This window comes from Salminus brasiliensis, chromosome 12, assembly GCF_030463535.1.
Source record: "Salminus brasiliensis chromosome 12, fSalBra1.hap2, whole genome shotgun sequence".
In the NCBI taxonomy this organism is placed as follows: domain Eukaryota; kingdom Metazoa; phylum Chordata; class Actinopteri; order Characiformes; family Bryconidae; genus Salminus; species Salminus brasiliensis.
Genome location: NC_132889.1, coordinates 37,727,647 through 37,740,908, shown reverse-complemented (window position 1 = coordinate 37,740,908; position 13,262 = coordinate 37,727,647). Strand labels below are relative to the sequence as shown.

Genomic DNA, 13,262 nt, shown 5'->3' with positions numbered 1-13,262 from the left:
TCCTATTCTATTGGCAGTACTTCAAGCTGTGTGTGTGTGTGTGTGTGTGCATTTGCACATCTGTGTCAGCAATGGGTGCTTAAGGTAAAATAGCTGGATGCATTTATTAGTGTCCGCAAACATTTGGACACACACATATATATATTTTCAATATAATATTATTATGCATATCCACACGTGACTCTTTTGCAGGCATGCTCTCTCTCCCCCCCCCCCCCCCTCCTCCTCCTCCTCCTCCTCCTCCTCACTCCCCCCGCCCCCTCCCGGTTAGAGCAGCAGCGCTGGGAGGCGGATCAGTGCGCCATCGCCCCTTTGCACACTTGCACTCGAGGAGCAGCGCGAGCCCCGGCCAGCTTCTTCTTTACGGTCCGCACCGGGATCAGTCCAGCTGGGGGCGAGAGCACCCACCACTCCTCCTGCCACCCTCTCCGGCAGCCCCACCTCCCCACCCAGCGCTGCTGTTGCTCTGATTTTCCCTCTTCGTCGTCTCTCTCCTCCTCCTCCTCATCCTCATCCTCCTCATCCTCCTCATCCTCCTCATCCAGCTCCAGCCCCCCGGTTCATGGCGCAGGGGCTCCGCAGCAGGCGCGCTCCCGGGTGTCGACAGCTCGCTTCGGAGGAGCACCGAGGAGAAGCGGGGGCAGCGGAGGCAGCAGGACTGCTCTCCACCCTCGGAGCCGCGTCTGCATTCTTCTCCAGCCCCTGATGGTGGGATCGGTGGGCTGCATGCTTCCCGGACCCTCCACGCCCCCCCATCCTCACTCCTGGAGGACATTTCCCAACAGCTAGGAGACACCTATGGAATCTGGGGACCAGAATTTTAGGAAAAAGCAGAACTGAACCGTTTGTTTACGTTTCGACTCGTTTCGACTCGTTTCTGGTTCGCTCGGTTCCGCTCGGTTCCGCTCGGTTTCGCTCGGTTCTACCTCCCACATTTTCCTCGGCTTTGCTCGATTCGTTCTGGGACGCTGATGTAACTGATGTTCTGGAATATTCCGGGCTGTTGAAGTGTTGGGACTGGAGGGACTGGATCTACCCATCCATTGGTCCATCTTCTGGTTTGCTTCTCAGCTCCAGCGAGTCTCCAGGCGTCCGTTTGGGCTCCTTCATCATCTGGGGTCTTGAGTCTGGTGGTCTTCGTAATGCGTTGAATAGCTCCGTCCCCCTCTCTCATATCAGCTGGGAATTTGGTCATAGCCTAAATCTAAACCGGGGGTCTACCACAGCCACCAAAGATCTCTGGAGCGTCTCGCGCAGGCTTGGTGTAGTGGTGATGTTCTGCAGCTGCGTAAAGACGAGCAGGTCTGCAGGCTCGTGGCTTTTATTTGGAGCATTCGTGCTTATATAAGACGTGCAGGTGCACAAAATAATAAACGCACACACACACACACACACACACACACACACACACTCTCTCTCTTCTATTCAAGCTAAGCTAAGACGGTTCCTAGGAAGGGAGGAAGCCCCCCAGCCGGAGAGGCTCGGTCAGTTTTCGCCTCATCTGTCTTTCACCCAAACGCAACCATAAGGCTCCCACCGCCTCCTCTTCCTCCTCCTCCTCCCCCCTTCTCCTCCTCCTCCTCCTCCTCTTCCTCCTCCTCCTCCTCCTCCTCTCCCTCCTCACGCCTCGCGCTCTCCCGCTTCTTCCTGGGCTCGGCGTGGTCGCGCAAAATCTCCAATATTTATTTCCTGTACGTCAAGAGGAAAGGGGGTCCCCCCTTCGTGCAATGCGGGAACATGGGCGTGTTTGACCGCGGCGTTCAGATGCTGCTGACCACGGTGGGCGCCTTCGCCGCCTTCAGCCTCATGACCATCGCCGTGGGCACGGACTACTGGCTCTACTCGCGCGGAGTCTGCAAGATCAAGACGAGCAACGAGAACGAGACCAGCAAGAAGAACGAGGAAGTCATGACACACTCTGGCCTGTGGAGGACGTGCTGCCTGGAAGGTAGGAGACCCCCATCCTCCTCCTCCTCTCTCTGTCTGTCTCTCTCTCTCTCTCTCTCTCTCTCTCTCTCTCTCTCTCTCTCTCTCTGTCTGTCTGTCTCTCTCTCTCTCCCTTTGAAGCTAATACCCCTGATGACGTTTATGGTGGTGCTCCGGTCTCAACACGTGCGCACGTGTTACCGCGTCAGCTGTGAGTGACTCCATCCATCCATTTATCCATCCACCCATCCATCCAGCAGATCGCCCCCCTAGCTTCACCCACTGAGGGTGTTTAGGTTCAGGGAGGTTGGAGTTCGAGCACATCTGTTGATGCGCAGTGTGTGAGCTTTAGCATCCTCTAGCCTAGCCCTTCAGCAGTGGTCAGCTCCTGACCACAGAGCTGCTCCTCTGTGAAGGTTGGGTGGTCTCAACCTAGCAGAGAACCCCTGGCCGATGCACTCGCACCAGAACCGTGAACACAAGCAGCGCTGGCAGTTACCTGGGAACGGTCTACGACGGCCCTGTGGTCAGAAAGTGACCAGTCAGGAATGGAGGTGGAGGGGTGTGCAGCAACAGGTGGAGCTACAGTCTGTAACTGTACACCTGTAGTGGAAGCACAAGCGAGGTGTTTCTAATAATGTGGCCAGTGAGTGGAAGCACAAGGTAGGTGTTTCTGATAAAGTGGCCAGTGAGTGGAAGCACAAGGTAGGTGTTTCTAATAAAGTGGCCAGTGAGTGGAAGCACAAGGTAGGTGTTTCTAATAAAGTGGCCAGTGAGTGGAAGCACAAGGTAGGGGTTTCTAATAAAGTGTCCAGTGAGTGAAAGCACAAGTTAGGTGTTTCTAATAAAGTGGCCAGTGATTGGAAGCACAAGGTAGGTGTTTCTAATAAAGTGGCCAGTGAGTGAGTAGACATACAAGGGTAGTGAGCATTCAGTATGTAGACGTAGTGAATATAGTGAGTGTGTCCACAATCAGCACCATGGACAGCAACAGTCGCCCAGTAGCATTAGTTTGTGTATTGATAATAAGGGCACTGTCGCACGGTGGTGTGTCGTCTTATTGCAGATGTTAGTGGTAGAGATGCGCAGGCCTAAATACTGCTATCATGTCCAGGTATTTAAAGGCCGCACACACCGCAGCTTCAGTTTAGAGACCTCCTTCTCCTGCGCATGGATTTACTGGACGGCGCAACAGTTGTACCATTTTCACAGGTGTATTTTGGCACACGTGGTGCAGAGTGTGTTTGTTGACGGTGTTTATTTTCATTTAGAGCTTTTTTATATTTTTTATTATTTTTCAAAGTTTGAATTTGGCCTCATTAAAACACTTTGGCCCCATTTGAGTTTTAAGCAGAGGTGCTCAAACTGTTGCGTTTTGTCTTGAGGAGCCGTGAGGTGTCGTGTTTGTGGTGGGCCAAGGACAGTAAGAGACCAAACAGGATACAGCCTAACAAGGTAGGAGTGTTGCGATTGGTTAGGCTTGCATTTTTGCACATTTATGAACGCCGTGGTGGTGGTTCTCCATCACTGTGTTCATCATTAGAACATCTCCAAAGTTCTCCTCTCTCATGGAGTCTAGTGTTATTTAGAGTTCTCCTCAGATCAACACCTGGCTTGGTGGTAAATCAGGGCTTAATGATGGTAAATCAGGTGAGCTGCTGCTGCTGCTGCTGCTGCTGCTGCTGCTGATGGAGTTGAACACATCCTCCACGCTGTGCTGGCTGGACTGGGGGGCGTCCAGGAAAACCCTGGAGGAACCGAGCTCTGTTCTTCAGACTAGCTCACCTACAAGATCTCACTACTTTCTTTCTTCAGAATGAGAAGCTCTTGTTTCTCCTTTTTACTGGATTTATGTTCACCTGCAGACTCCTCTGCTCTGAAAATGAAATATCTAAAGCAGGGAGCCACCGACTATAGACTGGGGTGTTCCACCGTTTAGCCCTTGGCTGATGACAGTGCGGTCCCTACGTTTTACCCTGTATCTCAGAATCTCCATAAAATCGCTGTATAATTCCTATGGTGAAAATCCAGCTTCATTGGTAGCTGGTGTCAGTTGGTTGAGAAGCTGGTCATCCTGGTCACCCTGTGGCTCTGAAAACCTCTGTACAGTACTGTATGTTGTTAAACACCAGGCCTTCTTGCGTCTTGCTGCAGCGCTTGGTGTCAGTCAGGTTCCTGGCGTGCTCCAGTGACCAGCATTGACCTCGTGATGTGACCTTGCGAGGTTACGGGTATCAGGGCCTGATAGAGCTCACCTTCGTCCTCGTCACATCTCAGGACCCAATTCGCCGTCTGTGTTGCATCACCCTGCATCCTGCTGCACTCTCAGCATAGTTCTTACACTCCTACTGACTTCGCTGGTCTTCTGTCTCCTCCTACGTTCCTGTACCACAAGTGCAGTCTAGTTTTATTAAGGGTCAGATATTATGGTCTGTTTTCAGGGTCCACTGTAAAATAGCTCCATACTGCAAAACCTCAACTCCTTTATTTACCTGGGGGGGCACTTAAAATATATACAGTCATGCCCGAAAGTATTCATACCCCTGTCAAAGTTTGACTTAAATTTACTTTTATTTAACCAGAAATTATATTTTTGCCTGGAAATGACACAGGCATCTCCCAGGAGATAACACGATGATGTACAAGAGGCATCATTGTGGGAAAAAATATTTCTCAGCTTTTATACACATTTGAACAAAAAGTGGCATGTCCAAAATTATTCATACCCTTCTCAATAATTAATAGAAAAGCCTTTATTGGCTATTACAGCAATCAAACGCTTCCTGTAATTGTTGACCAGCTTTTTGGATGTCTCCACTGGTATTTTTGCCCATTCATCTTTAGTGATGAGCTCCAACTCTTTGAGGTTCGAGGGTCTCCTTGCCATCACCCTGATCTTTAGCTCCCTCCACAGATTCTCAATTGGATTCAAGTCAGGACTCTGGCTGGGCCACTGCAAAACATTAATGTTTTTGTCTGCTAACCATTTCTTCACCACTTTGGCTGTGTGTTTTGGGTCGTTGTCGTGCTGAAATGTCCACCGGTTCCCAAGGCCAAGTTTCTCTGCAGACTGCCTGATGTTGTTGTTGAGAATCTTGATGTATTGCTCTTTTTTCATGGTGCCATTTACTGCGATCAAGTTCCCTGGTCCATTGGCTGAAAAACACCCCCAAAATATTAGGTTCCCACCACCATGTTTGACAGTGGGGATGGTGTTCTTAGGGTTGAAGGCTTCTCCTTTTTTACGCCAAATGGTGCACACATCATTGTGGCCAAACAATTCAATTTTTGTTTCATCTGATCATAAAACAGAACACCAGAAGTCTTCTTCTTTGTCCAGATGAGCATTTGCAAAGGTCAAGCGGGCTTTTGTGTGCCTTTTCTGGAGAAGTGGTGTCCTCCTTGGCCTGCGTCCGTGGAACCCAGCAGTGTGCAGTGTCCGTTGAACTGTCTGCCTTGAGATGTCGCCACCAGCAGAGTCCAGATTCACCAGGATGGCCTTGGTGGTGATCCTTGAATTTTTCTTCACCTCTCTCACTATTCTCCTGGCCAGCACAGGTGTCACTTTTGGCTTCCGACCACATCTTCTGAGATTTTCCACAGTGCGGAACTTCTTGTATTTTTTTAATAATACTTTGCACTGTAGCCACTGGAACTTGAAAACATTTTGATATGGCTTTATAGCCCTTTCCTGACTTGTGAGCGGCCACAATGCACAGCCGCAGGTCCTTAGTGAGCTCCTTTGTCTTAGCCATGACTGTCCACAAACCAACTGCAGAGAGCTGCTGTTTTTCTCCTGTTGAGTTGATTAAAACAGCTGTTCCCAATGAATCAGGGTAATTAGGATGCTTTAAAACAGCTTGGACTATTTGGAATGGTATAGAACTTTGGATTTTCCCATATACTGTGACAGTTTTCAAAGGGTATGAATAATTTTGGACATGCCACTTTTTGTTCAAATGTGTATAAAAGCTGAGAAATACTTTTTCCCACAATGATGCCTCTTGTACATCATCGTGTTATCTCCTGGGAGATGCCTGTGTCGTTTCAAGGCAAAAATATAACTTCTGGTTAAATAAAAGTAAATTTAAGTCAAACTTTGCCAGGGGTATGAATACTTTCGGGCATGACTGTATATATATATAGATTGACATTAATATTCATTTACTTAAAGTACAGGTTAGGGACACTGCCCACTGTCTCCCCTCAAACCTGACCGCTCATGTCTCTGTCGACTCTGGACTCTGCGCAGGGTGGGTGACTTTGGCCGCATCTGTGAGCCTGGCCTCAGCATCTGCTCAGGGTTTGCTAGTCATCTGTCTGATGACCCTGAAATCAAAGAACAAAACGCTCAAGGCCTTTTAACTCCTGCCTATATGGACTATATGGACAAAAGTATTAGGACAATTGCTCTTTCATTGCTTCATTCCAAAATGGGTATTAAAAAGAACCGATCCTGCTTTTGTTGGAGTAACTGTCTCTACTGTCCAGAGAAGAAGGCTGGGATCATAAGGGCAGGATGTTGGATGATCATCACCTCAAAAGTACTGGATGGAGCTCCTCCACCATCATTCCAGAGAACACAGTTCTTCCACTGCTCCACAGCTCCTCAGTGCTGGGGGGCTTTATACCCCTCTAGCCCACGCCTGGCATTAGGCAGCATGGTGCCAATAGGTGCCAACAGATCATGATGATCTGTTTTAGAGAGTCCTATTCTATTGGCAGTACTTCCTTACAAAGACTAGACAAGCTGTGTGTGTGTGCATTTGCACATCTGTGTCACTTAAAGCTGAATGCATTCATTAGAAGAGGTGTCCACAAACATTTGGACATATAGTGTAGCTCACTGCCCTCCTGCCCCCAATGAGCGGTCAGTTCTAATAAAGTGGCCTGTGAGTGGAAGCACAAGGAAGGCGTTTCTAATAAAGTGGCCAGTTTATGTTCTCTCAGAAGTCCAGGCTTTATCAAATGACCGATGGACATTTCCCTGATGTTAGCGCCTCCCTGCTCTCCTCTCCTTGGCGTGGTCGTGGTTCTCAGAGTGCTTGTTGGTGGTTCTGCTGCTTGCCTCTTGATTGGATCAGTAGCCCATATGCTCTGTAGTAAACAGTGGTTTGTGTAATAACTGAATCACGATGGCTGTCAGGCCTTGATGAGCCGAGCATCACACAAACAGCTCTGCAGTTACAGACTGGGGTCACACTCACCCGACAAGCAGCCTGCACGGATTTCTGCTGCAGAGACAGACGGTTTGAAATGAGAGGGAAACCTATTAATAGATAGACAGACAGACAGACAGACAGGAAGGCAGACAGACAGCTAGATAGACAGACATGAAGGCAGACAAATAGACAGACAGAAAGCTAGACAGACAGCTAGATAGATACATAGACAGACAGATAGATAGATAGACAGGAAGGCAGATAGATAGACAGGAAGGCAGACAGACAGCTAGATAGATACATAGACAGACAGATAGATAGACAGGAAGGCAGACAAATAGACAGACAGACAGATAGATAGATACATAGACAGACAGATATAAAGATAGATAGATAGATAGACAGGAAGGCAGACAGACAGACAGACAGACAGACAGACGGATAGATAGATAGATAGATAGATAGATAGACGAACAGACAGAAGAAAGGTGTCCCAATACTTTTATCCATGTAGTCTGAAACCATGGCAACCTAAAGAATAATTTGAGTGCTTATTGGTTCTTTATCAAGTTCTTCAGATTCTTCAGGTTTTTCTCTCTCATCAGCAGCTTGAAGAGAAGGTGTCGGACTGTGAAGCTTCAGAACACGCGTGCAAATGATCAAAGCCGTCACACTGCTCTCAAATCTCATATTCTAATGTGGTGTGGGCTCTGTGTGCAGCGCAGCTTTATTAAACCAGGCCACAGGCTCTGCTGCCTACGAGCTCGGATTCATAGATTTGACCTCATCAGAAACAAGGCACCTGTCCGCCTTTAGCCGTCACACCCGAATTTACACTCTGTGACCAACGTCATTACCCAGAACCCGTCCAGGCCCACTCCGAATAGTCCTGGGCAGTATTGATAACATTCAATATTGCAGTGCTTTTCAGATATGCACTATAAAAAGTACGGCCAAAAGTATTTGGACACCTGCTCGTTCATTGTATCTTCGGAAATCAAGAGCATTAGAAATTAGAGCTGATCCTGCTTCTGTTGGAGTATTTGTCTCTACTGTCCGCGGAAGAAGGCTTTCTACTAGATTTTAGAGGAGCATTGCTGTGAGGATTTGATTGCATTCATCTCCAGCTTGCCCTAAAAGTATTGAATGGAGCACCAACCATCATTCCTGAGAACACAGTTCTTCCACTGCTCCACGGCTCAATGCTGGGGGGCTTTATACCCCTCAACTAGCCCGTGCCTGGCATTATTAGGTAGCATGGTGCCGATATGTCCATGTTTATTATCTGCTCCTATTCTATTGGCAATGTGTCTCTACAGGGACTAGATAGCTGGATAGCAGTTTAACATGGAGTACCGGCAGAGATGTATCTGTTCATAGCTGTAGTGTTCATAGCTGGGCTGCATACCAGGTTAACACCCGTTCAGCTCAACCCTGAGGAGTACACCTGGCCTGATAGTTCAGGTCAAATTCAGATCACGTCCTCACTGCTAACTAAACGCTCCAGGGTTTGCTCGGGACCAGGCCGAGACCACCACCTCTCAAGGAGCTCAGTGCAGTTGTTTTGGACCACATCTGAGTGTGATTACTGTGCTCACACCTGCCCAAACGAGTCACACCAAAGGTGAAAACGAGCCGGGGTCCGATTAAACCGGAACTTGAAAAAGTGCAGGTGTGAAGAAAGCGCCCTTGGAAAAGACGACACGTTTCTGATCCTTCCATTTGAAGAACTTCCCAAGCTCCTGAGTGCTGAACTGTGCCGTATGTCTCCGCAGCTGGATCCTCTGTCCCAAGAAGGCTGAAACATGAACCTATTGGCACCACGTCTAATGACAACGGTGTTCTCTGGAATGATGGATGGTAGTGGAGCTCCATCCAGTACGTTTGGATGACTTGGGGAGTTGGGGATGATGAGGTGGGGTGGTGATCATCATCCAACATCCTGACCTCACTTTTGTCACTGAGTGCAATCAAATGCTCCTGTTCCAAAATCTAGCAGAAAGTCTTCTTCCCTGGACAGTAGAGACAGTTACTCCAACTGTCAGGAGGTGTTCATCGCCATATATCAGATTCCCACATGAGAATTCATCTCACTCAAGCGCTCACCAGAAACAGCAGTAACAGCATCTAAAGAACTGACTTGTGTTCTTTTGTCCGTGTTCTAGATAACAGTGAGACATACAGTGTCAGAAACCACATACACAGGTTTACTAGAGGTTACTGAAGAGCTCGAGTACGTTCGGATATTTAGCTAAACCTTTTTTTACCTTTACCTGAAGCTCTCTGAAGAACCTTTCCCAGAGCTTCTGAGAGTGTGAAGAACCTTTACAGAACCTCCAGATGATGCAAATGCTGTAGAAAGAACCTTTAAATTGTTGAACAATGTCATAGAAGATTGTATGTAGAACCTTCAGGATCTTCCTAAAGTTCCTTAATCGGTTCTTCACACTCACACACATCTCGTTTCTTTCAAACATGGTGGTTCTTCAAGGAACCTAAAGTGGCCCTTTTATGGTACCGTTCAAAGACTGTTACAAATAAAGGTACCGCAAAGGGTTCTTCACCACAATACCATATGAGAACCACTTTCAGTTCCCTGAAGAACCTTTCAGCTGAGCTGCGTTTTAGCTAGAACCGCAGAAATGGTGGAGAAGTGGTGTTTTGAGGGGAGTGGTGTGGAAGTGTGTGGTGGAGGTTCTGTAGAGTTCTGTGAGTGCTGAGGTTGTGTGTTGTGTAAAATGCGGCTGATCGGCTCCGCTGGAGCCTCTGAGTGCCGCACACACACATGCACACACACACACACACACACACACACACAGGCAGAACGGCTGTAAATCTCGGAGGTCAGCTCAGACGCTGGAGGTGGAATAGATTTACAGCATGCGGGTGGGCGAGCGAGAGAGTTACTGTAATCTTTCCCTCGAGCGCTCCCAAACCATCAGAGAGGGGAAACACCTGCACTCAGCAGAGCATCCCACATTACAGACCTGCCCCTGCGCATGAGCCCGCCCACTCATGATTAAACCTTGTATCTCCAGAACAGCAGCTTTACAGCTTCCTAGCTTTCAGTGGAGCTTTCATTTTGGAGCATTTCTATTGGTCCGTTCGTCATGAAATTCTGATACAATGTTAGATTTACATTATGGAGAAAAGTCTAATCATAGGGTCTCATGCGCTTCCACTACGGCCCGTCATGAGGGTCTTGAGTTCGGATTCCGAGCCATGCCACTTTGCCATCAGCAGCCGGAGTCAGAGAGAGCACAATCGGCCGAGCTCTCTTCGGGTGGGTTGATGGCGCTCTCTCCCATTATCGAGCGATGTTAGCCGGCACAGGCGTCTGTTAGATGGTGGTGGCGGAGCTGAAGCGAGTCGGCTGACCAGCGATGCCTGTATCAGAGGAGACGTGTGCGTAAGTTCTTACCCTTCTAGAGTCGAGCATTGCCTGCGCTAGGTGCTAGGAGAAAATCGACTAACAAAGGAGTGTCCAACCTTAGAGCTACAACAGCAGAAGATCACGTCGGGTGCTTAGTGAGAGGCCCAGAACCCCCACAAATGTTAGAAACGTACCTGAAGAAAGAAAATTTGTAGAAATGTGTTTGAGTTTACCTTTTTTTATATTGGAGCTAAAGCAGCTCCACTCCCACTGGGAAAGTCTGGGAGTTTCTCCTAGGCTCTAAAAAATGAAGGTTCTACAGTGGGTTCTTGGAGTGAAGCCACTGAAGAACCACTTTTGGTTCCATAAATAAATATTTGGAGATTTGAGAGACGTGTGAGCACGAAGAACCTTTAAATTAGGGCTGGGCAATATGGTAAAAATACTATATCACGATATTTATCACAATACAGTAGAGTACCTGGGTGAATAGCAGAGTGGCCACCTTGTTGACTTTGCATTATCAGCATTTAGCTGAAGCTCTTCTCCAGAGCGACATACAAGGTGACTCGTATTACAGAGGTGGGCCAATGTAGTGTTAGGACTCTTGCCCAAGGACTCTTGAGGTCTGGTTCTGGTTCGACCTCAATACTAGAGCTGTACAAGCATGAAGCCCTCCGTCCTTCCCGATCCTGCAGCCAGCTGGGGGAGCTGGGGGAAGAATGACAGAGACAGGTCTGTACTCAAATGGTTTCCCCTTTATTGGTCAGAAAGGCAGAGTATATATACATTGAGAAGAGGAGAGGCACATATTCGAAATCATGTGATAGAATAATAGAGATAATTGATAATAGATAATAGATAATATGTTCTTATCTTAAGGTATCCTTGAATTATTAGTCTATTCTAACTAGCTGAGGTTATTCTTGGGTAAATAGCAAAGCACTTTCGTAAGTCGCTCTGGAGAAGAACGTCTGCTAAATGCCTAAAAAATACATGTAAATCACAGACTAAAAACATCAGTATCAGATTCTTATAAACTGCTATTCAGATCCTCTCCTGTACTGAATACAGTGATTTCTACTCTATAACATCTGCTGCTCTTCATCTAATGAACCCAGTCTAATTATACTGTTAGTAATGAAACCTGCAGCTGATCAGTAGATGTTTATTAAGCACTAGCAGGCTCCTCCACATGATTAGAAAAGCTTATTTTTAACACGATAACAAAATTTATCACGATACGATACAATATCGTCATAGCGCCCAGCTCTACTTTACATTATGTGAAGGTTCTTTAGATCTTTACAAGGTTCTCCACACTCACACATCATTATCACATGAGGTCTGGTGGGATTTCTGGCTGGTCCTGAGAGAGAGTACACGAATAAATTTCTGGGCATTTTCACGCCAGCACATTTACAGCACTTCCTAGTCCAGTTAGGTTCGTTTTCACCTTTGGTGTGAACACGGTAATCACATTCAGATTGGGACCAAAACAACCGCACCAAGACCTTTGAGAGGAGGTGGTCTCGGTCTGGTCCCAAACGGACTCTGGATCTGTTTGTTTCTGGTGAGAACGTGGTCTGATCTCGATCCGACCCAAATATCAGGTGGACTTTGAGCTGAACGGCTCCTGTAGACAGGTGTCAATCTGATATCCAGCCCAGATAATTAACGTCATATTAATGCATCTCGGCCGCTGCTCCATGTTAAACTGCCCAGAAATCTGCACTAGTCCAGAACACAAGACCTTCTTGCTGATCATACGACTGATTCAGACCAGCTATGGGTGTGATCCATAAGAATCGAACTCAGTGTCAATAGGCCTTAAGTCTGTTGTACTTAAAAGAGCAGTTTGGCTAAAAAGCTAAATATCATGACTGATCTCTGAGCCCAGATTCAGTCGATCAACCAAGACTAGATCGTTTACAACAGGGCATGCTAGGCTAATTTTGCTAGCAAACAAATGTTCGTCTCTCAACCCGTCTCTACAAATCAATCCAGATCGTTATTCGTTTTTTGGTAGGTGGATGTGGTTTAGAACTCGGTGTTATTTACTTTAGTCTATGAACGTGGTTCTCTAGGGAACTAAAAGTGGTTCTGCTCAGAGAACCCTTTGTAAAACCTTTATTTTTTAAAAGCAATGGAGAGAACCTCCCAGTGGGAATAACAATTGGGAGGGCTGTTCAAATGGAATTTCCCACTCAGCTTCCGGTCCTTGTCAGACTTCCATGATGAATGGACCAATTGAAATGCTCCAAAATGAATACAATCTTTTTACATCGACTTTCATTAAGAGTAAAGTTGTTCTTTTGGAAATATGATTTTTTTTATGTTCAATAATTAGAGGAATTTTCTAATAATCTGATTTACTAGATATTTAAAAGTTTGTGGACGCCCCTTCTAATGAATGCATTCAGCTACTTTAAGCTGCACCCATTGCAGTAAACATGAACCTGTTGGCACTGTGCCTGACACCTCATGCCGACTGTGTTCTCTGGAATGATGGTGGAGCTCCATCCAGTATTTTAGGATGAGTTGGGGACCTCCCTAACGCTCTTGTTGCTGAGTGCTGGTCGGACTGGTAGGTGGCAGCTGGTCTGACGCAGGTAGAGAGGACCCCAGCGGGCAATCTTCAAGCAGGTCGGGCTGGGTGACCATTTACTGGGAGAAGGTAAAAAGAGAGGGTTAGTTCTGAGAGGACTTTATAGAGAGCAGAGAATGCTGAGCAGTATCAGAGTGTGTCTGACGACTCCGGCAGGTCTGACTATAACAGCCTAATTAAAATGAGAGAGCCA

At 47.1% G+C, this 13,262-nt stretch overlaps 2 protein-coding genes across 3 annotated transcripts in view; one reads left to right on the top strand and one right to left on the bottom strand.

Annotated features, from left to right (window-relative positions):
• The window catches only part of rpl27 (ribosomal protein L27), a 404,812-nt gene that overhangs the window by 190,618 nt on the left and 200,932 nt on the right, over window positions 1-13,262 (bottom strand). The gene's annotated exons all lie outside the window — the stretch shown is intronic.
• cacng2a (calcium channel, voltage-dependent, gamma subunit 2a) overlaps window positions 1,651-13,262 on the top strand; it is a 77,666-nt gene continuing 66,054 nt past the window's right edge. The window contains exon 1 of the mRNA XM_072693291.1: window positions 1,651-1,948. Coding sequence (XP_072549392.1) covers window positions 1,738-1,948 — 211 coding nt within the window. The 5' untranslated portion in view covers window positions 1,651-1,737. The remainder of the gene's footprint in view (window positions 1,949-13,262) is intronic.